Below are 26,316 nucleotides of genomic sequence, written 5' to 3' on the forward strand. Positions count from 1 at the left end.
AGGCAGCACAGCAAACATGTCTTCAGTGATAACGGGAATAATCACATGTGGGCAGAAACAATCTGTGTACACACTAGTGTGGAAATGTTCCCAGCCACGCAAAGTAATGTCCCGGGCATGCAGTCAATAATGGCGGAGAGATTTTTAGTGTTCCAGAGAATTCTCAAGGCTTAAGAATCTTTGAATGAAGCAGACAGAGCCTTTTGTTTCACTTCAATGCTTTATTGACCCTCTCTCCCCTTGTTCTCTAAGGTGAGAGAAGCCACTTCCAAAGACTCTGGAAGTAACACAGATGTAGTTTAGCAACAAACAGAGAAAGCGGTGCACATTCGTTTCTGAATGCAGGCATTTCGACAGCTACCTCTGAGAAAGAGATGCTGAAGGACTGATGTTCCCCGCTCCAGATTCTCAGGGAGTCTATATAGCTGGCTGTGGAGAAGCAGTGTCATTTGGGTACCTCTTTGCCCTCCCCCAGCTCCACCTCAATGGACCAGCACTTCCATTCTACGGCTGCCTTTCTTCCTGACGATGGGTGCTGCTGTGCCCTGCTTCTCAGCTGTCTCTGTTACCTTGACCGTGATGCTGCCTTGCTTGAACTTCACCAGAAACCTGTAGGGGACCAGAAGATTACTCAAGTTAGAAGAAGAAATGTCTCCGTTGTAACTTAGCCAAAGAGAACAGCTGATTCTGCACACATTGGATAATGCACTTTCAATGCACTTTAGCAATCGTTTGGAAGTGGATTTTTTGTTTCACACTCGAAAAATTCCGTTCCAAATGATCTCTAAAGAGGATGGGAGTGCATTATCCAACGTGTGTGGGATCAGCTAGTGTTGCGGCATCCTCTACCTGAATGTCAGCTTTGGACCAAGTGCAAATTTTTCAGAGGCAGGGGGAAACCTCACACTGTAGCAGAGCCTGCTATTGAGGTGGCAACTAATATGCCAAGGGCCAGGGGAGGGATTAATTCGGAGAGCTTTGTTTGCACAGGAGGCGGGAGTGGGTAATATTTTCAGTGAAATCAAACAAAATATACTTTCAAAAACTTGTGGAGCTGGTCAGAGATCTGTTAAGCACTGCGATTTTTGCAAGCTGCTTTGATTACAATGGGGAAAGGAAGGTATAAAATTTTACAATATTTCAATATTTTACGGTGAGCTGAAAATTTCTGGGTAAACAGGGGAACCAAAATGTTTTCCAAAAGACTCCCCCAGCAAAGGCCAGCCTAAACAATGCAGACTTGTTCTAATGCACAACTTACTGAAAAATATCATCAACCCATAACGCTGATGCTACCCCTATTTGGTTTTGCACTACAATAGACATGGCTTTAGCCGCGTCTGCATCCCTCCTCCTGCCTGTCTAAATCTTGCTCAGTAGTCTTTGGTAAATTAACATAGCTGTTCTCTGGACAAGGAGGAGAATAGGACAGGGATACAACGCCCACCACTACCAAAGAACTCTTGACTAGAGGCGGGCATGAACTGGGGAAATGGCGGTTCGTGGTTTGTTGCATTTCATGTACCATGAACCACCATGAACTTGCTCGCTTTGCGAACTAGTTCGTTTGGTCGGTCAGTTTGTTACTTCTGGAGCTGCAGAAGGTCTGCAGAAAGCCTACCTCCTATTGCCTAGGTAACAGATTGATTGGTGCCAGGCTGTCTGCAGTGACGAACCGAAAAACAAACCGCTCTAAAAATCATAGCATCTTGTTGCAGTTCATCAGAAAAGAGCTCTGACGAACCACCAGTTCGCAAACCAAAAACAGGCCCGATTCGTGTTGAACTTTGGTTCGTATTTCGGTTTGTGCCCATCTCTACTCCTGACACTTGGTGCAAATCCCCACCACTGCCAAGTCTGCCCTTACTCATCAGTCACTTGGAGTTTCAGTTTCTGCTTTGTTGTCTCCAGTAATGTCTGGTGGAGTCGGGTGACCAGTTCGATCAGGTGGTCACTGATAAGCAAGAAGTCCCCTTTGGTGCTTGCTGTGGAAGACTACAAAAGAGAGAGAAGTTCAGATCTCTTGAAGGCATCGTCCTAGTCATTTCCCAAGCCTACAAACAACAACGTGTCCCCCTCTTAACTGACCTCCTTATTAACTGGATAATAACTTTGCTCACTTGTGTGTACAACAACTCTGGCTGCTCCCTACTGCAGTTGAAAATCAGCCCACGTGTACCCGTGTCAACTTCCACTCCCTTTGGTCACGCTTCAAGATTTTCAGGATTCTTAATCCAGCTTTATGACATTCTTGATTGTACGCAGTTTAATATTTCATTGCATTGTTCTACAGCCTGGCAATTCCTGCTTTACTGCCCCTATTGTGTTTTTAAGGCAGTGTTCTCAAATGCTGCAGGTTGTATGTCTTATACTGTTCTTACAGCATTGGTTTTAGTTGTAGTTTCCGTGGGAAAGGTGGAATAAATAAACCTTGACTGTAATGTAATTGTCTTTTCAACTTTGGCAGTCCTTAGGTTGGAAGAATGGGCAGTAGAGATATGGGATTGTACGCAGTGTCTAAATTTTCTGTTGACAGAAGTCAGTCCTGTCAATGGAGTAGAACTTTCCTACTTCCCGTCTTCTACTGCAGCCCAATTATCTCCCCAAAATGTTGCTCCTATGGGGACCCTCAGGAATGGCATGAAGGGCAATCTGGGTATCTGCAGTAGAAGAGGGAACCGGTGAAAATTACACCACCCCTTCCATTAGGGGAAAATTTAGTCTGGATTAGGGTTGCCAGCCTCCAGGTAGTGGCTGGAGATCTCCCGGAATTAAAACTGGTCTCCAGGCCACAGAGATCAGTTCGCCTGGAGAAAATGGCTGCTTTGGAGGGTGGACTCTATGGGATTATGCCATGCCAAGGTCCTTTCCCTCCCCAAACCCCACTTTCTCCAGGTTTCACTCTCCAGATCTCCAGGAATTTCCCAATGGAGCTGGCAACCCTAGTCTGGATCCAGCCCACAGACTAGGAATGTTGGTGAAGTCCCAAATTCTGATCATTGCAAATTACGCCAATCAAGTACAGAAGGGGGAAATAGAAGAGATGGACCTTGAAATGCGGATAGCATCAAACAACTTATGATTGGGATGGGAGGATCAGTTTTCTAGCAGGGGGTGGAATGGGACGCTCCTTCGTCTGCAACTCTTCCCCTACTTTTCTCCTAAACTAGGCTCCAAGATGGGAAATGGTGACATCTAAAAACAAACAAGCTGTAGTGTCACCTACTTGTCCCTAACCTTTCCAAAAGGATTTCAAAGAGAGGCAAAGGAGAGCAAACTGACTCCAGGTGTCTTCCGAGCATGTCCTATTTCCCTGCCCCACCCTATGAATAGCAGGACCCACCATCCCCCTGTTCAGTACCTCTTTAAGGTGCAAAACAAAGAACCCATCTGAGTAGTGGCTGACAGAGACACTGTCAATGTCACCCAAGGTGATCACAGTCTTGGGTTGAGCTGCCTTGGGATCGGCCAGGATAACATGACTTTTGGTGAGAAGGAAGAGTTTAGGAGAGGCCTAAAAGAGACAAGGAATGAATGAGAAAGACAACCTGGAATGGTCTGCAGTCACTTGTGGGGAAAGGTTGCCATTTCGAACATCTTACGGCAAGGTCTTGAGAATGTAAGGAGAGCTCTTCTGAATCAACACAAAGGTTTATCTAGTTCTAGTATTCTAAGCATGATTAAGTGCAAAATAGTAAAGAGTCCAGTAGCACCTTTAAGACTAACCAACTTTATTGCAGCATAAGCTTTCAAGAAAGTTGGTTAGTCTCTAAGGTGCTACTGGACTCTTTACTATTTTGCAGCTACAGACTAACATGGCTAACTTCTCTGAGGGCCAAGCTACAAGTGACGAATGACATTTGAACGGCAAGTGTATTTCTCCCTGTTCACTTGCCCTCCACTCAATCCACTTGCCGTTCAAGTGTCATTCATCACTTGTAGCTTGGCCCTGAATCTATGAACTCAATATCTGTATATCAAAGAGTCCAGTAGCACCTTTATAACTAACCAACTTTATTGCAGCATAAGCTTTCAAGAAAGTTGGTTAGTCTTAAAGGTGCTACTGGACTCTTTACTATTTTGCAGCTACAGACTAACACGGCTAACTCCTCTGAATCTATGACCTTAATATCTGTATAGCAAAGAGTTCAGTAGCACCTTTATGACTAACCAACTTTATTGCAGCATAAGCTTTCAAGAAAGTTGGTCAGTCTTAAAGCTGCTACTGGACTCTTTTACTATTTTGCAACTACAGACTAACACGGCTAACTCTTCTGGAGTGATTGTGGATGCTTCTGAGCATAAATTCAACAACCTACCTTAGCGCCTGGCAGTAAGGTACATTGCCTCTGAATATGGAGGTTTTATTTAATTGTTAGGGCTAAACCAGCCTTGACAAAAGCCGAAAGTATGGAACTGTTGAATGACATGAGGCCACCCCTGTTTTTCTGTCTCCAGCACCACGTATTCTGAATTACACTGCTTCTAAACATGGAGGCTCCTTTTAACTGTCATGGTTTATTTGTTGTACTTAATAGAGAACTTGTGCGAATCACGAAAGCAATAAGAATAGTCTATTTCGCCACCCAACCTAAATAGATATGGGAAGAACTAATAATGGAAACGATAACAGCAATCAGCAAACTTCCCTAAAACAACAAATTTCCCAGAAAAATGGTATCCATATTTAGAATACCTCTCCAGGAACAACTCACTAATAACAAAATCACCAGTGTAAAACAACAGAAATATACAAATATAAATAAAGAATCTCATATAAATCTTAATTCACAATGCCAACATGATATCTGTTTTGGGTAAAATTGTAGCAAAATATAATATCCAACTTTATAATAATAAATCTGTTTAAAGTTTTTCTTGTATAACTGTTGTGGCAATACCATTTTACGTTATTGTTGTATGTAAAAATGTTTGGAAGGAAATTTTTTTTTTTAAAGAATAGTCTCTTTCCACAGACCAGGGCCATTTCCACACAGCTTACCTTTTGCTGGGACACAGTGTGTTCTCGTGCAAAATAGCGCAATAACAACATCTTCCTGGCATGATTTCGCACATGAAGACACTGTGTTCCAGCAAAAGGTAAGCTGTGTGGAAACTGCCCGGGTCTGGGTTTCTATATACCTGGGAGATAGATAAAGATCGGTAGCTGTGTTAGTCTGTCTGTAGCAATAGAAAAGAGCAAGAGTCCAGTAGAGCCTATAAGACTAACAAAATTTGCGGTATGGTATGAGCTTTCATGAGTCACAGCTCACTTCTTCAGATACTACTACTCTTGGTATCTGAAGAAGTGAGCTGTGGCTCACGAAAGCTCACACCCTACCACAAATTTTGTTAGTCTTAGAGGTGCTACTGGGCTCTTGCTCTTTTGTATTACTACATACCTGAGCGATATGCACAAAAACATTAATCTGTAAATTTTTTTGGGGGAAAGATGACGATTCCCTGTCCAATGAGAAGTGAAGGCAACACGTTTCTGACCTTTCCATCACCCCGGTTGACTTTCCTCACGTTGTCAGCCATAACCAGCTTGCCGTCAGCAGTGGACTGGAGCTTGCGGTACTTGGGGTTCTCTTTCAGCCCCAGGTATTCCCCTCGGAAAGGCTGCGGGAGACTGGAAGACACACAACACAGACTGTTATCCTGATAGGCTTGACCCACTCTCAGCTGGGCTGACCTTGGCTCCTGCCCTTGTTCTCACCTCTTGGTGTACAAGCTTTTCTTGTCCCGGAACAGTTCGCTGGCACACAGCTTGTCCTGTAGGGCTGCTTTTCTCTGTGGCGGCAGCTGGTCCCGGTATTTCTTGCACTGCATCAGAGAAGCAGGAATGGGAGAAAAAACAATACATAATCAGCCTTGCAGCACCTTCCAACTTTATTATTTATATTTTATTGTTTGTATTTTATTTTACTTTGTTAATATCCCACCTTTCTTTACAATGAGGACCCAAAATGGCTTACATCATTTGCCTCACCTCCATTTTTCCTCACAACAACCCTGTGAGGTAGGTTAGGCTGAGAGGCTGTGACTGGCTCAAAGCCACCCAACAAGTTTCCTTGGCTGAGCAGGGAATCGAACCTGGGTTGCCCAGATCCTAGTTCCTCAGAGCTAAACCATACGAGACGAATTACACGAGGACGTTCAAGTGAAGGGAGACGCAATGTTAGCCGGGATGTGTAGTTTGAATTTCACTTCTCTCTACAGAGCTGTAAAGATCACTTCTCAGAGGGTTTGTTAATTTCCTCTTCGCCTCCCCGAAGGCTCTGTCAGTTATTAACAAACCCTCTGAGTAGTGGTCTTTGCTACTCTGTAGAGAGAGGTGAAATTCAAACTACGCTTCCCGGCTAACACTGCAACTCCCTTCACTTGAGTGTCCTCGTGTAATTCTACACAGCCGGCAAAGATGACTCCTCAGAGGGTTTGTCATTTTCCTCTTTGCCTCCCCGAAGGCTCTGTCAATTTCACCTCCCCTTTAAGTAGGCAAAGATAAAATTAACAAACCCTCTAAGGAGTGATCTTTGTGAACTCTGTAGAGAGAGGTGAAATTCAAACTACACTTCCCGGCTAACATTGCGTCTCCTTTCACTTGAGCGTCCTCGTGTAATTCGTCTCGGGTAGTTTAGCTCTGAGACTGCTGGACTGTAGCTCCACTGTGAGCTCCGGTGGTGAAAGAGGAGGTGGATGCTAGATGCCTAGGTGGGTACTATTTGACTTACTGTAGTTTGCTGTGCCTTGCCCAGCTGTTTCCACACACGTGCTGTTCTCATGAATCGTACCAGAGCCTCTCTTATGGCTATGCATACATGGCTCTTGATGTAATGGTAGATGTGCCAAGCCTTTACACCTTGCTTTCCCTGTGTCCTTGGCAAGGAGCAAGACCTTTCCCATCATAATTGTTGCTTTAAAATTTATTAGCAAAATAACCTCTCTTTCTCTCTCTCTCTTTGTAAGTCTCAAAATCTCACTTGACATCAAGTCCAATTTTCCATGTCCAAATTTCAGATCTTTGTGAAAATCCATCCAAACATTATCCACAGAGAATCGCTTGCCGTAGTCATTATCTTAAACTTGGGAGCTTACTCCGTACCCTCCCAAGCCAGGCATTCTTGAATCCTGTTTGGTATGGCAGAGGGATTCTGCTGCCAGAGAATACCTACAAAGGGCCAAGCTACAAGTGACGCCGGACACAGGTTGGACACTTGTCAGCTTCCCTCAAGTTTTGATGGGAAATGTAGGCATCCTGGTCTTGCAGCTGTAATGGAGAGCCAAGCTGTAAAACCAGGACGCCTACATTTCCCTTCAAAACTTGAGGTAAGCTGACAAGTGTCCAACCTGTGTAAGGCGTCACTTGTAGCTTGGCTCTCAGTGTGCTCCTGGCAGTGGATGGAGGGATGGAGGAAAAGGAAGGAGAGTCCTCAGACCACCACCCCCCATCTCTCTCCAGTTTATTGCAGGTTCTTATATTCAGGTACACTTAATTAGTATAATATATTCTGATCACATCGGTCCAGCATGCACACAGCCCTGCCTATAATACACCCCAAAGGAGCCAAGGCACTTTGATCCTGAAAGGAGAAATAAATAGCCACTTTCGATTTCTAACCCGCCAATGGTGAAAGATCTTCTTTAGTTCTTGGTTAGCATCTGTGAAAAATCTGTAAGGAGCAGGTGGCCAGGTGTGGTCTGTCACCGTCATGGAAGGCAAGTTGTTTTTCAGAGCCAAGAGAAATTTTTGCCCCTGTAAGAAAAGAGAAAGAGACCACAGCTCATCAAAATATCAAAAAGCAGCCCAGGACACAGAGCCAAGCTACAAGTGATGGATGACTCTTGCCTGGCAAGTGAACAGCCTCACGTGTATTCCTCCCTGTTCACTTGCCATTCACTTGCCCTCCACTTGATCAAGTGGAGGGCAAGTGAATGGCAAATGAACAAGGAGGAATACATATGAGTCTGTTCACTTGCCAGGCAAGAGTCATCCATCACTTGTAGCTTGGCTCACAGTCTAAAGGTTCACAATGCAGCAACCTTGCCAGGGCTAAACAGTGCCTAGATCAGGGACTACTTGGAATATGCTGCCTTTGAAAAAAAGTGGGATTACAAGCAAAAAAAGAGACAAGAATCTACCCTAAGATGGAAGAGTCATAGGGCCAAACTACAAGTGATGCTTGAACGGCAAGTGTATTCCTCCCTGTTCACTTGCCCTCCACTCGATCCACTTGCCGTTCAAGTGTCATTTGTCACTTGTAGCTTGGCCCATAGTAGACTCTACTATCTAAAGCTGTCACATACAAACCTAAACATGACACTTTTGCTACAAGATGGTGTCAAACATTTACCATGCGATCGACTGCTCCCTGGAATAGGGCAGTTCCCAGCACAAATATTGACCATCCCTTGTCTAAGCAAAAAAGCTCCAGAGATATTTTTGGACCTGGTAGTGAAGATTCAGGGCCAAGCTACACATGACGAATGACACTTGAACAGCAAGTGTATTTCTCCCTGTTCACTTGCCCTCCACTCAATCCACTTGCCGTTCAAGTGTCATTCGTCATGTGTAGCTTGGCCCATAGAGAGCCATGAATGAACAACAAGGGCAACAATTAATGCAGTCCTTTGTGTTCTAATCTCAAGCTCACTCAGCTGAGTCGCTACTTGGCTTCTTACTTTCTGCAGCTCACCCTTCAAACTGAGGGCCAAGCTACAAGTGACGAATGACACTTAAATGGCAAGTGGATTGAGTGGAGCGCAAGTGAACAGGAAGAAATACACTTGCTGTTCAAGTGTCATTCGTGACTTGTAGCTTGGCCCTGAGAGTCTCTCTACATGATACTTCTTACACGAGGATGCTTAAGTGAAGGGAGACGCAATGTTATCCGGGAAGCGTAGTTTAAAAGCTGAAGGATCTATTAATGCCCCCTCACCACAGGAGGGCAGTTTGAAAAGACAGAGCCGGATCGCTCCTCAAAGGGTTTGTTAATTTTTTCTAATTAACAAATCTTCTGAGGAGCATCTTTATCAGCTGTCTTTTTAAAATACCCTCTTGTAGAGAGGGGATATTGACAGAACCTTCCACGCTGTCTTTTTGAACTACATGTCCCAGCTAAGATTGTGTCTCCCTTCACTTGAGCGTCAGTATCGTGTAGAGAGACTCTGCCCTGAACAATTCTCACTTTCTCCACCCTTCCCTCATCCCTCAGACCTGCTAGTCCTGGTTTGCAAACTCTTCCCTCTAGTGGCAAAATACCTCATTCCCTATTCCTGCGAGTTTCAACTTCCTCTTTAAACAGGAACCTTTGGAACCACCATTCGTATCAGGAGGTTGAAAGGCATAATCTAGGGAAGGCACTCAATTCGACTGATTCCTCTTAGCACGCCCAAAACATACCAAGTGCTCCTTCAAGCTGTCTTTAAGGGAAGGGTTACCTGCTGTACTAAAGTTTTCCATTGAAGAGCTTCTTAAAAGCTCAGGGTTCTCTGGAAACTGTCTGTGGAATTGCCCAGAGCAAAGAGCTAGCCAACTAGGTTGCCTTCATTCTGCCCGACTTTCTAGATAAAAGGCAAGCCATATTGGCGATGACGCACTTTTTTCTTGGTGCACCTGTGCAGGCACATCAGGATAAAAAGGTGCATCGTGGCCAATGCAGTCTCCAGAGGGTGCCACCATGGGGGGACAGCCAGGCAAGCCATCCCGTCCCTCTGGAGGGTGGTGTGGCGGAAGGAAGTCCAGCATTCCTGACTTTTCAAGGACCCATTTTTTAAAATGTTGCTAGTTGATAATAATGCTATTTATAGGTATTCTATTTCATTGTTGTCTCATCCTTCCTTCATGAAGCTTAAGGTGGGATACATATCTTCCCTATCCTCTATTTTATCCTCACCACATTCCTGTGAGGTAGATTGAGGGCCAAGCTACAAGTAATGAATGACACTTGAACGGCAAGTGTATTTCTCCCTGTTCACTTGCCCTCCACTCAGTCCACTTGCCGTTCAAGTGTCATTCGTCATGTGTAGCTTGGCCCTAAGACAACAGAGAGTGACATACTCAAAGTCACTCTCAGTGCAACCCTAAACAGAGGTATGCTTTTCCGAGTCCACTGAAGTCAAAGGTTTAAAAGGGTGTAACTCTGTTTAGGATTGCACTGTCATTGAGCTGCATTGCTGAGCGGGAATTTGAGTCCAGAATCTCCCTGATACTAAAATGACACTCTAACCACCTCACCACAATAGAAAAGAGTCCAGTAGCACCTTTAAGACTAACCAACTTTACTGTAGCATAAGCTTTCGAGAATCACAGTTCTCTTTGTCAGATGCACTGTTATTCTCGAAAGCTTATGCTACAGTAAAGTTGGTTAGTCTTAACCAACTGGACTCTTTTCTATTTTGCTACTACAGACTAACACGGCTAACTCCTCTAGATCTCTCACATCACCACACTGGCTCACATACTGAGCTCACAATCCCTCTGAGCTGTATGTTTTCAGGACTAATGTATCCTTTAAGAAACTCCTACCATTCAGCATTCTAATTCAAAGATTTAAAAGCCCCCCCCCCCATTTCCTCCCCTTCTCACTATTTTCCCCAACAAACTGGGCCAGGATCTTACTTACCAGGCTTTGGTAGATAAAAGTGGCAATGCGGGCAGAGGCCCCAGAACGGAAATACTTCTTGTATTCCTTTCGTGTCTGTGAACATACAAAAAAAAAACCCCAACAACACTTAGTAGCACAGCATAGACTGACAGACCATTATAATTTCCTTCAGGCAGATGGTCTTTCACAAGGTAAAATGCTTTAAGAAACAGGAGATAAATTAAGGGTTGCAAATCTGAATGACCCATTGCAGTTCTTCTGACTATGGAGCCGGCGATGCAGACAAAACTATGGGACCCACGTGGTTCAGTTCTAAATGTAACTAGTAGTGAAATCTTTGGTATACTCATCCTCAAAAAAGGAAGAAAGAAATCAAAGCCAAAAAAGTGCTACGTTTTTAAATTCAAAAAAAATATATTAATCTCCTTTTTTTCTAACCAGAAGTCTGTTTAAACAAACCCCACTGTTTAGCATCAAATAAATAGTATCTTAAGAGAAATATTAAAATATTGTAACTGTGTATGATAAATCATCGTCAAAGCTATGTGGAATTGGCAATAATCTTTTTTATGCAAAGGCTTTTATCTGTAAGACCTGCCTAAGAAAAGACAGACTAATATAGCCCATGTATCTTGACTAAGAATGAGCGAGAAAATTATTTTTAAGATTGAAAAATGAAATTCTGCCCTCAAGTCATAGTTGAATAATGGCGACCCTTGGTGGGATTTTCATGGCTAACAGAGGAGGTTTGACATTGCCTGCCTCCACAACCCTGGTCTCTGTTGGAGGTCTCCCATCCAATTACTAGCCAAGGTCGACCCTGCTTAGCTTCTGAGATTAGACACATATAATTTCTCCTTCAAAAATGAAAGAAGAGTAAAGTCTCCTTTTTTAACTGTGTGAATGGCTAGCTAAGGGTCAAATAAGAAGATGGAGAGGGGTTAAGCCAGAGGAAGTGAGGAGAAGTTAGGGTGAACATGGGGTTCCTTTCTTTCACAACTGTTCACCAGACCCCCACTTGGGGTGCCCTCCCTTTTTTGGTCACCCTAAACAAACAAACAAAAGAACTAGAAATGATATCCCTGAACCTTATCAATCAGAAGTGGAAGCAGCCAAATCCTCTGGAAAAAAAAACCAGGATGCTCCTAGGCCTCTGGTGAATTCTATATCATAGACTTGAATTGTTCTTATCAATCCCACTTCCCAGTGGGGAAAGGATAAGGATCTCTGACAGGAAATTTCAACACCTTCTCTGAACTAAAAAATTCCAGGTTCCTTCAAGGAAAGCCATTTATCGATTACATTTTTCTCCTGCCCATCCTCCAAGTAGTTCCGGGCAGTATACATGGTTCTCCCCTTGCCCATTTTATTTTCACAGCAACCCTGTGAGGGAGTTTAAGTTGCAAGAATGACCGGCCAAGCCATCCAGTTAATTTTTCATGGCCGGTAGGGATTTGAACCTGTCTCTCCCCAGGCCTAGGTGTTCATACCTCCACGATCCTGCCCCCTGCTGTTTTTAGAGTTGCCAAGTGGCAAAGACATCCTGTTGGCAAACGTAGGTGACCCAGGGAAGGAGGTAGCCATGTTAAGCACCCTATGTCCTGCCTTCCAAAATGTCCTGGGATCACCAAGCATACACCCTATTAGGGTGGCATACTGGCAAAAATGTCCTGTTGGCAACTCTAGGTGCCTCAACAAAACCTCCTGTGGCTAAGGATATTAGCTAGGGGAAAAGGCAGAGCTTTCTCAGTAGTTGTGTGCCTGTTTATGGATCTCCCCTCCTGGACTTACTCAAATACAAAGCGAGATCCAAAAGGTGATGAGGTGGTTGTGTCTTTTCAGCTCTCTTTTTTGGCACAGGGACACACTGCCTGCCACCGTTATATAATATCCTCCTCAATCTGGCACTCACATGGCCCAGAGCTCTGAGGGAAACTACAAAAGATTGTTCTATTACAGTGAGCAAATGATAACTCAAAATAAATTTAACACCTTCGTTGTGGTTTTAGATGGTCATTGTGGTTTTTATGGTCATATCTTTTTATGATAGTTCCGCTAGGGTGTGTGTGTGTGTTTTGTTTTTAATGTTTAATTGATATACTTGCTTTTTCCCACTTATTGGCTGAAAGCCACTTGGAAGGGTTTTTAAAAGCAAAGAGGCAGAATGTGAATTTCAAACAAATAATGAATCCCAACTTGCAGCTGACAAAAAAACTGAGGATAAAATACATTCAGAATAATTGATTGTGTGAGCTGCACTTCACGACCTTTTTTACTCAGGAAATATTCTCCCAAGGCTGTAGAGAATTATTATTATCGTTGCTAAGTGCCTTTCCTGCTTCTCTGTCCTAGCTGCCCCACTGCTCCCCGAAACCTATTTGCAATAACATGAACTAGTCCAACCAGTGTTGGACTAGAATCTGGGAGACCCACGTTCGAATCCTCACTCTGTCATGGAATCTCACTGGGTGACTTTGATCCAGTCATTCTCTCTTGGCCTAATCGACCTCACAGGGTTGTTGTGAGGAGAATGATACAAGCCACTTCGGGTATCCATTGACGAGAAAAGAGGGCAGGGCTCATTTTGAGGGGGAACGCACAGGAACGCAGTTCTGGTAGTTCTCCAAAGTGGTCACATGTCAGGTGGCTCCACCCACCTGATTTTTGGCCATTTTGGGCCCGTTTTGGCCTGGATTTGGCCCAAAATGTCCAGGATCGGGCCTAAAACAGCCAGGATTGGTCCCAAAACGGCCAGGATCAGGCCTCTGACAGGTGGTGGATCACTCTTCCACTCAGCAGTGGCCCAATTCTGATCATTTCGGGCCCCTTTTTGGCCATTTCAGCCCCTTTTTGCCATTTTGGGCCCAATTTCGGCCCTGAATGACCAGGATTGGGTCCAAAACAGCCGGGATAGATGATGTCAGGGGGTGTGGCACACGCAAATCAGTTATGCTAATGATACACTTCTGGCGATGGCAAGGGGTGTGGCATATGCTAATGAGTTGTGCTAATGAGTTATGCTAATGAGTTCCTGCAGCTCTTTTTCTACAAAATGACCCCTGAAAGAGGGATATAACTATCAAAATAAATAAACTCGTCCTGCATTTTAAAACAGAAAGGTAAGTGGTGGTGTGGTGGTCGGTGCATCCACCAATGGGGTATGTTCCCACAGTTACCTGATAACCTTTCCAATAAGCACCAATGACATTGGCAGCCTGAGTGCAGCGCTTCTGTTCCTTCAGCTCCCGCAGAACCCTGCGAGACTGTGGAAGAACAGAAGGGACAGATAAAATAAAAAATCCACAGCGGCCCCGAAAAGAAAAGAGACAGAAAGACACCATCCCAGAGACCAGAGTCTCAGGGCCAAGCTACACATGACGAATGACACTTGAACGGCAAGTGGATTGAGTGGAGGGCAAGTGAACAGGGAGAAATACACTTGCCGTTCAAGTGTCATTTGTCACTTGTAGCTTGGCCCACAGTTTTCACAGAGTCATGTGTTTCCTCTGCTAAGGCAGTCACTTTAGTGGAATAATCAGCGGAGGATCAATTTTAATCAGCCCGGGCAAAATTTTCAACATCAAGGCTGAGAGGTAAGTACATGCTTTTATTTGTTGAGGTCTGGTTCATTACTGTAAGAGTGAAATTGAAAAAGAAAATGATTAAAGGTAGATTTTGTCCTCTCAATGAGTGGTCGTTGATTAAGGGTTGATTTTAATTTTAAAAATGGGAATTGATGGGATTCGACGGATGGTTTTGCTCAAGTGCTATCCCACAGATGGCAAGGAAATGGAATGCTTTCTGAAATATTCCAGATGTTTGGTATAGTTACATAGATATAAATAAAATTACTATAAAATGCATTTTACCTAAAATGTAAACATTAAACAACATTAAAACCGAACGGTTTCTAATCTATGTCAGGTGTTTACTCTCCTGGCTACCACATTTACCCTTATTTTACTAGCAGCCAGGGCACAGAGGGCCACCCTATTTGAAATAAAAGGGTCTGTATCTGAAAGAATAAAATTTAATTTGTCAAAGTCAGACAGAAGATGGAGACCAGATAAAATAGCAGTGAGAAATTTTCCCCTTGGTTCTTGGTATAAGGGAGGTTTGGTATAGTGATTAAGAATGGCAGGACTCTAATCTGGAGAACCGGGTTTGATTCTTCACTCTTCCACTTGAAGCCAGCTGGGTGACCTTGGGTCAGTCACAGTTCTCTCAGAGCTCTCTCAGCCCCGCCCGCCTCACAGGGTGATTGTTGTGGGGCTAATAATATACTTTGTAAACCGCTCTGAGTGGGTGTTAAGTTGTCCTTATATAAGTATATATAAATATATATAAATAAATATAAGTCCAATGTTATTATTATTTATTATTATTATTCTGATCTTACTATGTTATCAGACACATGTTTTATGTTTTTAATTTTTATTGGATTTATGATTTGCAATACTTATTTCTGGTTCTATTTTAAATATCAAATATTTGTTAATATAATTGCCTATTTCATTTATTGAGTTTGCTATATGATTCCCTGGGGGCTTTCTAAAAGTCCAATTGAATCATTTATTATTTATTAATTAATTAAGAAGCACCCACACACCCCAATTCAGGTGACATCCTCAGATGACAGGCGGGGTTTGAACCTTGAGCCCTTGATGTCATCAGGATTTTGACACATTTTTGATTCACAATGACTTGGTGGGATAAAAATCATTAAATTTAATGACTTCAAGAGGGTGATAACCCAAGACAATAGATTGGGTGGTGGTGGAGAGTGCACTCAAGTCATAGATGACTTATGGCAGCCCCCTGCTGGGGTTTTCATGGCAAGAGGATAACAGAGGTGGTTTGCTTCTATTGCCTGCCTCTGCAAACCTGGTTTTCTTTGGAGGTCTCCCATCGAATTACTAACCAATGCCAACCCTGCTTAGCTTCTGAGATCAGACTTGCCTCAGCTATCCAGGGCCGTTTCCACACGGCTTACCTTATTCTGCAAAATAGTGAATCTCACGCGAAATCTTGCGAGAAGATGCTGTTATCATCTTCTCACGAGATTTCGTGCGAGATTTCGCTATTTTGCAGAATAAGGTAAGCTGTGTGGAAACGGCCCAGGTCAGGGCAATAGATTGTCTAGTCTTCAATGTATGACCTTCTACTGCAACACAGAAAACATTCTTCCATAGTCACAGAGAACGGTACGTACAATACAAACATAACAGGGTATATGGTTGTTGAAAGGGAGCCGGGAAGGCCTTATCAGAAAAACTGAGGGCACAAAAGATCACTCAAAGAGTTACCTGATAACCTTTCCAGTAAGCAGAAATGACCGTGGCTGCCTGAGTGCGGCGTTTCTGTTCCTTCAGCTCCCGTAGGAGCCTGCGAGACTGTGGAAGAAGGGAGGGGATAGATAAGAACCCCACAGGAGCCCAGAGAAAAAGAGATGCAGAGACACCAGTCCAGAGGACAGAGTCACAGTTCTCACAGAACTACGCTCCTCCCAACCCAAATCTACAAGGTCAGGTTAAGGCAGCAGATCTATCAACTAAAACTTCATTTCATTCAACAGGTTAAGGCTAATTTTTATCCAAGGAGCTGTGAATTAAAGTGTGCCTTTTTTTTGGAGGCTATTTTGATTCTGGTATGATAAGAAATGATGAAGCCAGTAGTGGTTAAGAGTGGCAGGACTCTAATCTGGAGAGCCGGGTTTGATTCCCCACTCCTCTGCTTGAAGCCAGCTGGGTGGCCTTGGATCAGTCACAGCTCTCTCAGAGCTCTCTCAGCCCCACCACCTCACAGGGTGATTGTTGTGGGAATAATAATAACATACTTTGTAAACTGCTGTCAGTGGGCGTTAAGTTGTCCTGACAGGTGGTATATAAATCAAATGTTGTTGTTGGTATTATTATTATTTTGAAAAGTATTATTTAAAGGTGACCTTTCTTTCTCGCAATAGAAAAGAGCAAGAGTCCAGTATCAACTATAAGACTAATGAAATTTGTGGTAGGGTATCTGAAGAAGTGAGCTGTGACTCACAAATGCTCATACACTACCACAAATTTTGTTAGTCTTATTGGTGCTACTGTACTCTTGCTCTTTTCTATTGCTACAGACAAACACAGCTACCCATCTTGATCTATTTCCTTCTAGCAATAAATGTTAGCTTTTGTTTATCAAATTGTGTTATTTTACATCTCTCTTAATCTAGCTGGGGGCCAAGCTAGAAGTGACGAGTTACACTTGAATGGCAAGTGAACAGACATAGAGCCAAGCTACAAGTGATGAATTACACTTGCCTGGCAAGTGAACAGACTCACGTGTATTCCTCCCTGTTCACTTGCCATTCGCTTGCTCTCCACTTACTCTCTACTTGATCAAGTGGAGTGCAAGTGAATGGCAAGTGAACAGGGAGGAACACACGTGAGTCTGTTCACTTGCCAGGCAAGTGTAATTCGACACTTGTAGCTTGGCTCGTAGTGATCAAGTGGAGTGCAAGAGGAGCGCAGGTGAACAGGGAGGAATACATGTGAATCTGTTCACTTGCCATTCAAGTGTAACTCGTCACTCCTAGCTTGGCCCTGGGTCTACCCAGTTCTCTTTACTATCACTACCCAGGGCCAAGCTACAAGTGACGAATGACACTTGAACAGCAAGTGTATTTCTCCCTGTTCACTTGCCCTCCACTCAATCCACTTGCCATTCAAGTGTCATTCGTCACTTGTAGCTTGGCCCCCAGTCTGCCCTCTACTGGATGCTTGTTCAGACTAGTACTGGTGTTCATTGGGGAACAACACTATCCCCATAGGTAGATGTCTTGTGGTCTTGTGGGCAAGACAAGAAAACTGAGTGGATGGGAAAGTTTTTCTTCTCTCCTGCTTTAAGCAGAAAAATTGTCCCAACTGTGCTATTATACTGCTTTTTTTGGACATATGCAAATATATTTAATTTCCAATCAATTAATTAATCTCTGAATCAGTTGAAAGGCTAATGATCAACCGAAAATAGTATTTCATTGCTTGATAGCCATCGTTGTTATAAGTGATGACTAATAACCGAATGGCTGATTGCATAGTCTTCATTCATGTAGCAAGCAGCGCCTATCAATCGGAGAGGCAAGTATGCAGACGTGTGATGCTTATTAACTGCCTCAAGACCTCTTTTCTTGGGTGGGGAAGGGGGAGCTATCAGTGTTTAAAATAAATAAATACATTGCCATTTGGATTCACCCAGAAATGCATGCATAGAGGAGAAAAGGAAGAGAGCGATTCCCAGAAAAAAAGTATCAGAGAATTTCCGCAAAGAAGTTAAGATAAGAAGTAACCTGTGATGCTATCTAGAGCCTTTCTGCACAACCAGAAAAAGGGTGGCCTACTTGCATTTTGTACTTAGCATAATGCACCAATCAGCCCAAGTCCAGCACTAGCAGAATAGTATCTTCTGCCACAGAATACACTGTGAGGGAAGGAATGATCACACTGTTTGCAACTCATTTTTGAATGTAACTAGATGAGTATTTCTAATTATGGCTAACAATCAGTTACCGCGCTCAGTGCAAGATATTAATTATTACATACAAACTTCTTCGCAGTTTTGGTCCGGCATACCTAGGGAACAGCCTCCCTCCCTATGTTCCTCCACGGCAGCTTCGCTCATCTGAACAGGGTCTCCTGCAGGTGCCAGGCTGCACACAGGTGAAGTCAGCAGCAGCCTGTATGTGGGCTTTCTCTGTGGTGGCCCCTATCCTGTGGAATGGCCTGCCTGAGGAGGCCACGAGAGCCCCCACTCTCCTGGCTTTTTATAAATGATACAAAACCAAACTATTCAAAAAGGCTTTTTACTCGAAAGGGAGGGCTGTATTGTAGGGAAGGGGGGTCTCAGATGCTTCGCTATTGACTTAGGGACCATAGACTTCACCACCATATTGCCTTACATATTATCTGCTGCTTTAAATATGTACTCCTATGTACCACCAGTGCTCCGTGTTGTCTAATGTTAGCTCTAGAATTTATTATATTCTGCTTCAGTATTTTTTCTACTGTGTATTGGGTTCTTGCTAATATTATGTCTTTGTAAACTTGTATCTATTTACCCCATGGCATTGTTGATATTAACGGGTGTGTTTGTGTGTCATTTTGTTCTTCACATACAAGTTGTTGCCCATGGCTTCTATGCTATTGCACCTCCTCTGTTTTCCCCATTTTGCTTTGCTTTGGCATGACATTTTGAGAAAGACTGGGGCCTGTGTGGATAGGAAAAGATCTTCTCAATGCCACCAACATCATTTCTCGACCCTAGACCCCCATGCCAACCATTTCCCCTCCAACACTAGAGGGTTTTTTTTGTTTTAAACTGGCAATTGACATATCATTATAGTGTTATAACAATCTGTCCTTCCCTAATTCCTCAACTTCCATTCTAAAAAGAGAGTAAATCTCTAACCCCTTTTGTTGCAGAGATACATCTTTTCCTTTATATCTCTGCAAGGAAAGGGCTAGAGACATTTAAAAAAAACCAAAACTTGGAAATTCAGTAATGGTGGGAAAATCACATAAGCTCATCCTTGTACGGAAAATAACTCTTTATACTTATAATGAAACATCGTTGAAACATTGCTTGAGAACTAACAGCTGGGTCAGAGTATGTGTGTCCAGCTGGTGAGGATTTTTTTTAAAGTTGCTGGGATTGCATTGGAAATAATGAGCAGTCCTGCAATTCTTAGGACCCTTAAAGGCCTGAGTATATTCAGTTTCCTAGTGTGCTTCACCCCTCACCTTCCAACCTCGGACATAGGCCTGGATAAGAAGAGCTGAGATCTTCATCTTGGAATATTTCTTCTTTTGCTGTAAAATAAATTGTTTGCCTAAGTAAAGCGGCAGACCGTGGGCAAATGGGCCCGTTTGATTCATGCAAACAGAAGACAAATGCCTTTAGTGCACATACATGCTACCATTTCACAGCACTGGCCTTCAAGTAGATTAGTTCTACTCTGGCATAAAGTCCATTTGTCCTTATGTTAGGCTGATTCCGCACACGTTGGATAATGCACTTTCAATGCACTTTAGCAATCGTTTAGAAGTGGGTTTTTTGTTTCACACACGAAAAATTCAGTTCCAAATCGTCTCTAAAGAGGATTGGAAGTGCATTATCCAATGTGTGCGGAATCAGCATTACACTTGGTATAGGGTGTCGTTTCCCATAGGGAACCTTACTTGCAGGAAATTGCCTCTGTTAATTACAAGAAGGAGGGGTTCCAAAAGCAACTAGTAACTACAACCAGGGAATCACTCTAAGAACCCACATACACTACTAGGTGTGTCTAATCACATTTAGTAATTAAAGTGCCAGTGCTCATACCTATTACAATGTTACACGATAATTACAAAACAATTACAGGACTCATTAATTATAAAGTGCTCAGTCCCATGTTACACTTCCAGTATTCAATATATAGGAGTGCCCTGTATAAGTCCAAGGTTCACTGTGTTGCAATGAAACTCATACACAAGCAGCAGAAATTGCTTCTGACCAACAAAGGCTTGCAAGTTCATAAAGGACGTATCAGCACTACAGCCTTAGATCAGTTTCATACCAGTTTACTTGTCATGGTTTCTATCAAATAATCTTGGGAATTGTAGTGCTAAGCATGAAGAGATTCTCAGAACTACAATTCCCAAGGGTCCCTGAGGAAAGGGAACACCTATTAAACTATTAAAATCTGACGAAGAGAGCTGTGATTCTCGAAAGCTTATGCTACAGTAAAGTTGGTTAGTCTTAAAGGTGCTACTGGACTCTTTTCTAATTTACCTATTAAACCAGATTAAGTTTGCGATGCAATTATTACAAATGAAAGTAGGGCTCCCCTGGGAAAAGCTACTACAAAAATGAGGGTGTCTCCCTCCCAAACATATATCAAACTATTGCAACACAGTTCTTAAATCAGTAAACTTTAAAGTGACAAAGTGTTCTAGTGCATACAATACAATAAACAGTAATAAATAGATCATTCAATAAATAGTCATATATCCAATAAACAGTACAATCAATATCAGTTCCTTTCCTTGACAAAATAGTCAAAACTCATCCAAGCCCTTCAACTTCAACCTTATACATTGCAATCCTAAACAGAGTCACTCCATTCTAAACCTATTGCAATCCATGGGCTTAGACTGGAGTAACTCTGCTTAGGATTGCTTAGATAATGTTGTTTCTCTTTACTTTCAGGTCCAATAAGATGAATAGATGAATCCACCGCAGAGTCCCAATGGGCACCAAGGTAAGGACAGTGTCTCAACTTTTTAATAACTATCGTGCCAATAATTTTCTTGTTTTTCAGCTTTCTTGCCACTCAACAGACTGCCAGCTCCTATCTGTTTCACAGTGCTTTTTCAAGGAGTGATTTTAATAATTCAAATATGCCTGCTATATACGGTCCTTGGGGAAGCAGAGGACTGAAGCTGGAGGATGTTGCACCCGTTTTGCCTCTCGCACTAAACCTGGGGCAGCGGTTCAACCCACGCGCCGCTCCTGGGCCAGTTGAGACATGCCACACCTCACACAGAGCAATCCACTGCTGGTTTAAGTACTGGGTTGCAATAGTCTGATATATCCTTGGGAGAAAGGCACCTTCATTTTTGTGATGCAATTATGACTCCATTACAAGAGATACACAACAAAAGATGCCCAGGCTAAATAAATACAATGTAGAGTCGAGTCCAGCTCTGCTCCTCGTTGTGTGTGCGCTAGGCAAAGATCTAATAAAGTATAGTCGCTGGCAGTTTTGCACAGCACAGAAAAACACTAAGGCATGCAAGTCGCAAGAATCATATGAAAATATCCCCATCTTACTGCTTTGCCCCGGAACCAGGCGGAGATGAGGATCTGGCTCTTGCGCATCTTTTGGTAGTGCATGCGGCATTTCCATGCCCGGTAAATTGCTTGGATTAGAGCAGCCAAGTCCTGTACACGCTGCTGACGTCGGTCTTCCAAGTCAAAAAGCTGTAGAGAGGGAGGATTGAAAACCACCAATACAGAACCACCAGAAGCTTGCATTAACTCTAGCATGGATGTTTTCTTAAGTTTCTATTGTAAACAGACATGTCATCAGAAACTTGCAGTTTTTTAAACCTGTTTGTGTTTAAAGCAATTCAAAATATGACTGGAAAAGTTACAGGAGCTAGGGCATACATTCCATTTCTCTTCTTCAGTCTGTTTGGTGCTGTATCCGCACATCACTAGATACTATGCTATTGTTGTATGATAACAATCATTTGCAACTGGATTGTCTTGTATACTTAGGAAAATTCAGTGGCAAGGGATTGAAAGAAGATGAATATCTCCAAAATCTAAGTATTTGGAGGGAGAACCTTCAATATCACTCAAATTTCAGCCTGACAGTCCAAAATGTAGAATACACCCCACGCTCCCAACATTCTTTCTTCCTCCCAGCTCTGGAAAAACTAGTAATCTCTCCTGTATCTTGCATCCTATCCCATCTCCAGAATATCAGCATCTCACCAGTGCGGGGGTCCGAATGAAGATCTTGGTGTGTCCGTACGCTAGCTCCTTGGAATCAATTGGCAGGCTGCTCAAGAGGGTCTGAACGCCATCCCTGCACCAAGAAATAGCCAAAGGGAAATAGATCAGAGATTGCCTAGCCCAATAACTCAGAGCCAAACTACACAAGACACCAGACACGTGTTCTTCACATGTCAGTCCTGCAAGGTTCCCTGGGTAGTGTAGTCTTACAAAGAACAGCCGCTTGATGCAGTTCTCTGCTGGGGGAAGAATGATGGAGGGATTGGACTAGATGAGCCTGGAGGTCCCTTACAACCTTATGATTCTATGGTACTCGCTCTCGCTCTCGTGCTCGTTCTCGCGCTCGCTCTCGGGCTCGCTCTCGCGCTCACTCGCTCTCTTGCTCTCTCGCTCTTGCTCTTGCTCGCTTTGTTCAGGTTTTCTTGCTCGGAGGCAGGGGAGACAAGGATGTAACAGGAGGCAGGAAATCCAGGGGGGCTTTTTGCAAGAGAAACAGAATCATCCCCACCACTCTTCTCTCCAGCGGAGAATTGCATCACAGATTTTCTCTCTCTTGTAAAAAGCCACCCTAGATTTCCTGCCTCCTGTTATGTCCCACCAACCCCAGAGGAAAACCCACGCCGAGGCTTTTTGAAAGAGAGAGAATTCTCCCAATCATTCTTCCCCTGGAGAGAATCGCATCAACCAACTGTACTTTGTAAGACTACACCATCCAGGGCAGAACTTGACATGCACCCAGGTGTCTCGTGTAGTTTCCCTCTCAGTCTGTGAGGAATTTACATTTTAACTGGTGCAACAAAGAGACAATTCTCTATGTCAGGCAGCACTGTTACTGCAGACCAGGTTTATTCATTTGCTGCATTCATTTGCCCTATGACATTGTTTATGGAAATGTTCTTGACACTGTATGGAAATGCCTGCCTTTGTCCTTGCTACTGACTGTACTAATCTATGTAATCCGCCTTGTACTATGTAATCTGCCTTGAGTCTCAGTGAGAAAGGCGGAATATAAATAACATAAATAAATAAAAATCCACCATTACAGGCAGACATGTAAAAAAGAAAGTTTGATGACTGGGCAGGGCAACCAAAATATAAGTAATATCTTTTAAATCAATGTATGCAATAGTTTTAAACAAATCAACATTTTGTTTTTAATAACATTAAAAAAAATAAGGACCGTGTGCTTATCTAAATTTGCACTCATATTGCACCATATTTGCACTTGTTGGTCAAAATACTGGAAGGAGCAAGTATTCTTATTGAGCAATTGAACAGAACACCAGCCATCATGTTTCTTCTTTTTATATCTCTGTAAGTAACCGGGATGCCCTGCCCTGGATAGCCCAGGCAAGCCCGATCTCGTCATGTTTCAGAAGTTAAGCAGGGTTGGCCTTGGTTAGTAATTGAATGGGAGACAAAGACCAGGGTTGCAGAGGCAGGCAATGGCAAACCACCTCCGTTCGTCTCTTGCCTTGAAAACCCCACCAGGGGTTGCCCAAAGTCAGCTATGACAGCAGTTTCCACCACCAAGTTAACAGGAATAGCGGCTTCTTTATCTTAATTATAAGCTTTATTACATTCAGGGGAGGAGCCTGACATATCTATGAAGAGACTCCCGTCTAAACACCACTCCTGTAGTCCCAGCCAAGCCTGTGGGCAGAACCTACCAGGTATGGACACTCCTGCCAGTCCCTTTTCCAAATACTCTTACTTCAAACAGCAGTTTCAAGTGGATTGCCTACAGGGAGATCTCAAACTCTGTGCCGTCGCTAGCCTTGGGAGCCCACAGTTTGTTGAATAGGGAGCCCCCACCCTCACCCGACCCAGTACTCCTAGTACCTATTCTCATAGTCCAGTGTTCCCTCTCAAGCAACCCCCATCCCAACCCTTCTGCTCAACCTCAGTTACAAATTCCTTGGATACTTTTACCTTAGCTCCCCAAACCAGACCCCCATGCCTTCTCCATCCTACCTGGCACTTCCCTTCCAGTGTGGCCAGGTCTCCGTGCACAGCATTTTGTAACGCTCCAGGCATGGCTCGTAGCATTGCCGATAGGCGTAGCCAGCCCTTCGAACCCGCACGTTCTCCAGAAGGCCAAGGTAGCGCACCTGTGCCCGAACCAGTTCATCGGTGAACACGGCAGGCGCCTTGGTGTCATTGGGCTTAATGCACCTGGTGGCAAAGGGAACACCCTTAATGAGTCAAGTCATTTCTCTGCTTCTTGGCCAGGCTCTATCAGCAGATTGTCCACATTCAAATATAGCTCAGGGGTCTACCCTTTGGTTTTGCCCATGCATCAAACACATCAATTACCGGATATAGTTGGGGTTCTTGGAGTAGAGGTTCTTCATAAGCGTGTTCACAGAAGCTTTGAACTGGAAGCCGGCGGTGGGCGGACGCTTGAGTGAGGCTTTTTCGGGGTCCCCTTCAGGGAACAGGGTGTGTAACAGCTCGTGCTTGGCCTTCCACATGGCTTGCGACAGGTTTCTATAGAGCAGGTCATTGTTCTTCTCTATGAATCCAGTCACATTGTAGGTCACCTGAGGTGGAAGAAAGTTAGTGGCTAAGTAGGCCTTTGGAACTCCCTTTCATGAACACAAGTGTAGGAATCCCAGGTCTCCCGGTGAGGGTGAGGGATCCTCAGCTCCCACCTTCCATTCCCTACCACCATTCAACTGTCCAGCAGGGGGAAAGGGCTCCTGGGCATGCTCCTGGCCTCTATGTAATGATGTCACTTCCCAGAAGTGACATCATCGTGCCACACTGGGAGCACTTACAATGACATAATAATAACAATAGTAACATTTGATTTATATACTGCCCTTCAGGACAACTTAACACCCACTCAGAGTGATTTACAAAGTGTGTCATTATTATCCTCACAACAATCACCCTGTGAGGTGGGTGGGGCTGAGAGAGCTCTGAGAGAGCTGTGACTGACCCAAGGTCACCCAGCTGGCTTCAAGAGGAAAAGTAGGTAATCAAACCCAGCTCTCCAGTTTAGAGTCCCGCGCTCTTAACCACTACACCAAACTGACTCTCACTTCTGCACTTTGCAGCGGGAAGATTTCGGACCCAAACAGGACAAGGTAGTTGACACCAGGAAAAGAGATTTTAAGGTACGATGAAAATTTTCTATTGCACTTTGTTATGTTTTCGTCAGAAAGAAGGAAGGGGTCTTTCGGATTTCTTTACTGAAGGCACTAAAATGTCTTGAGTTGTCTCAGGCTTAAAATCTGAGGAGGAATTTCCATAGTTGTGAGCAGCACCAAAGGACGTTTCATCTGATGCCCTATCCATTGCTCGACTACAGCATCCACCAGCTCTGATGCCCCCTTACCAGTCCCCCCCCCGGCAAAAGCCAGGCACCCTAACTTTCAAAAAGCCCTCTCTGCTCCCATACTGAGGGCCCCTTGTGCGTCCCACATCCTCTTTGCTGATCCCTCAGCTACTAACAGTTGAGAAAGATTCTTAACTTCACTCACTTTGCCGGCGTAATGATGAATACGGAAGGAGTTGGCAGACAAGCTGGCATCCATGATATGTTGGGCATTCTGGGTGACTCTGCTCTCGTAGCGTTTGTGTTTTTTAAATACTTGGTTGAGTTTGTCCAGGAAAGTGGCTTCATTCACTTCCCCTGGGCGAAGGCACTCTTCGTCCAACATGGCCAGGATCCCACCTTTGCTCTACACAAAAGAAGAATTGGTTACAGCAGCACCGTTCTGCCACATTCCTCAGTCCTCCTGAGCAGGATTGGTCTCAGTTGGCATTTGTCCCAGTTGCTGGTCCTGTGGCTGACAATACAGGGGACAGCAGCTTGCTTCAAGAAATGGGAGGGAAAGGGGGTCACGGCCCGGAGAGGGAACACTAACTGCGGGCCAGTTTTCAGGTCATCTCAACGATAAACTCACTGATTGCCTGTAAGCAGGCAACTCCTGAACAGCCTTGCAATTTGCAAAACTTGCCTTGCAGAATTGTATGAGACAAAAAATAGAGGAATATCACAATAAATCTGCAATACAAAGGGAAGCCCCACCGCAATAAGACTAACGTCAGGTAACAATGTAATGTATTTTATAAGTGCTTACTGGAAGTGCTAGGTGCAAAATTCACAGTATGCTCATGGTAACAAATAAATATGTCATACAATCCATTTTCAATATAA

At 43.7% G+C, this 26,316-nt stretch overlaps 1 protein-coding gene across 5 annotated transcripts in view; it reads right to left on the reverse strand.

Annotated features, from left to right (window-relative positions):
• Positions 1–347: 347 nt before the first annotated feature.
• LOC129346175 (unconventional myosin-Ia-like) overlaps positions 348–26,316 on the reverse strand; it is a 62,294-nt gene continuing 36,325 nt past the window's right edge. For 2 of the 5 annotated variants that reach the window (XM_055003478.1, XM_055003477.1), the window contains exons 16-30: positions 25,637–25,837; positions 24,465–24,691; positions 24,123–24,323; positions 22,128–22,221; positions 21,459–21,608; positions 19,385–19,453; positions 15,914–16,000; positions 13,784–13,870; positions 10,626–10,700; positions 7,622–7,756; positions 5,720–5,826; positions 5,500–5,632; positions 3,362–3,514; positions 1,868–1,995; positions 348–609 (exon numbers count right to left, since the gene is read on the reverse strand). In XM_055003478.1, coding sequence (XP_054859453.1) covers positions 483–609; positions 1,868–1,995; positions 3,362–3,514; positions 5,500–5,632; positions 5,720–5,826; positions 7,622–7,756; positions 10,626–10,700; positions 13,784–13,870; positions 15,914–16,000; positions 19,385–19,453; positions 21,459–21,608; positions 22,128–22,221; positions 24,123–24,323; positions 24,465–24,691; positions 25,637–25,837 — 1,974 coding nt within the window. In that variant the 3' untranslated portion in view covers positions 348–482. The remainder of the gene's footprint in view (positions 610–1,867; positions 1,996–3,361; positions 3,515–5,499; positions 5,633–5,719; positions 5,827–7,621; positions 7,757–10,625; positions 10,701–13,783; positions 13,871–15,913; positions 16,001–19,384; positions 19,454–21,458; positions 21,609–22,127; positions 22,222–24,122; positions 24,324–24,464; positions 24,692–25,636; positions 25,838–26,316) is intronic. The other 3 variants (XM_055003479.1, XM_055003480.1, XM_055003481.1) reach the window with 3 other exon arrangements.

This window comes from Eublepharis macularius, chromosome 19 (genome assembly GCF_028583425.1).
Source record: "Eublepharis macularius isolate TG4126 chromosome 19, MPM_Emac_v1.0, whole genome shotgun sequence".
NCBI lineage: Eukaryota > Metazoa > Chordata > Lepidosauria > Squamata > Eublepharidae > Eublepharis > Eublepharis macularius.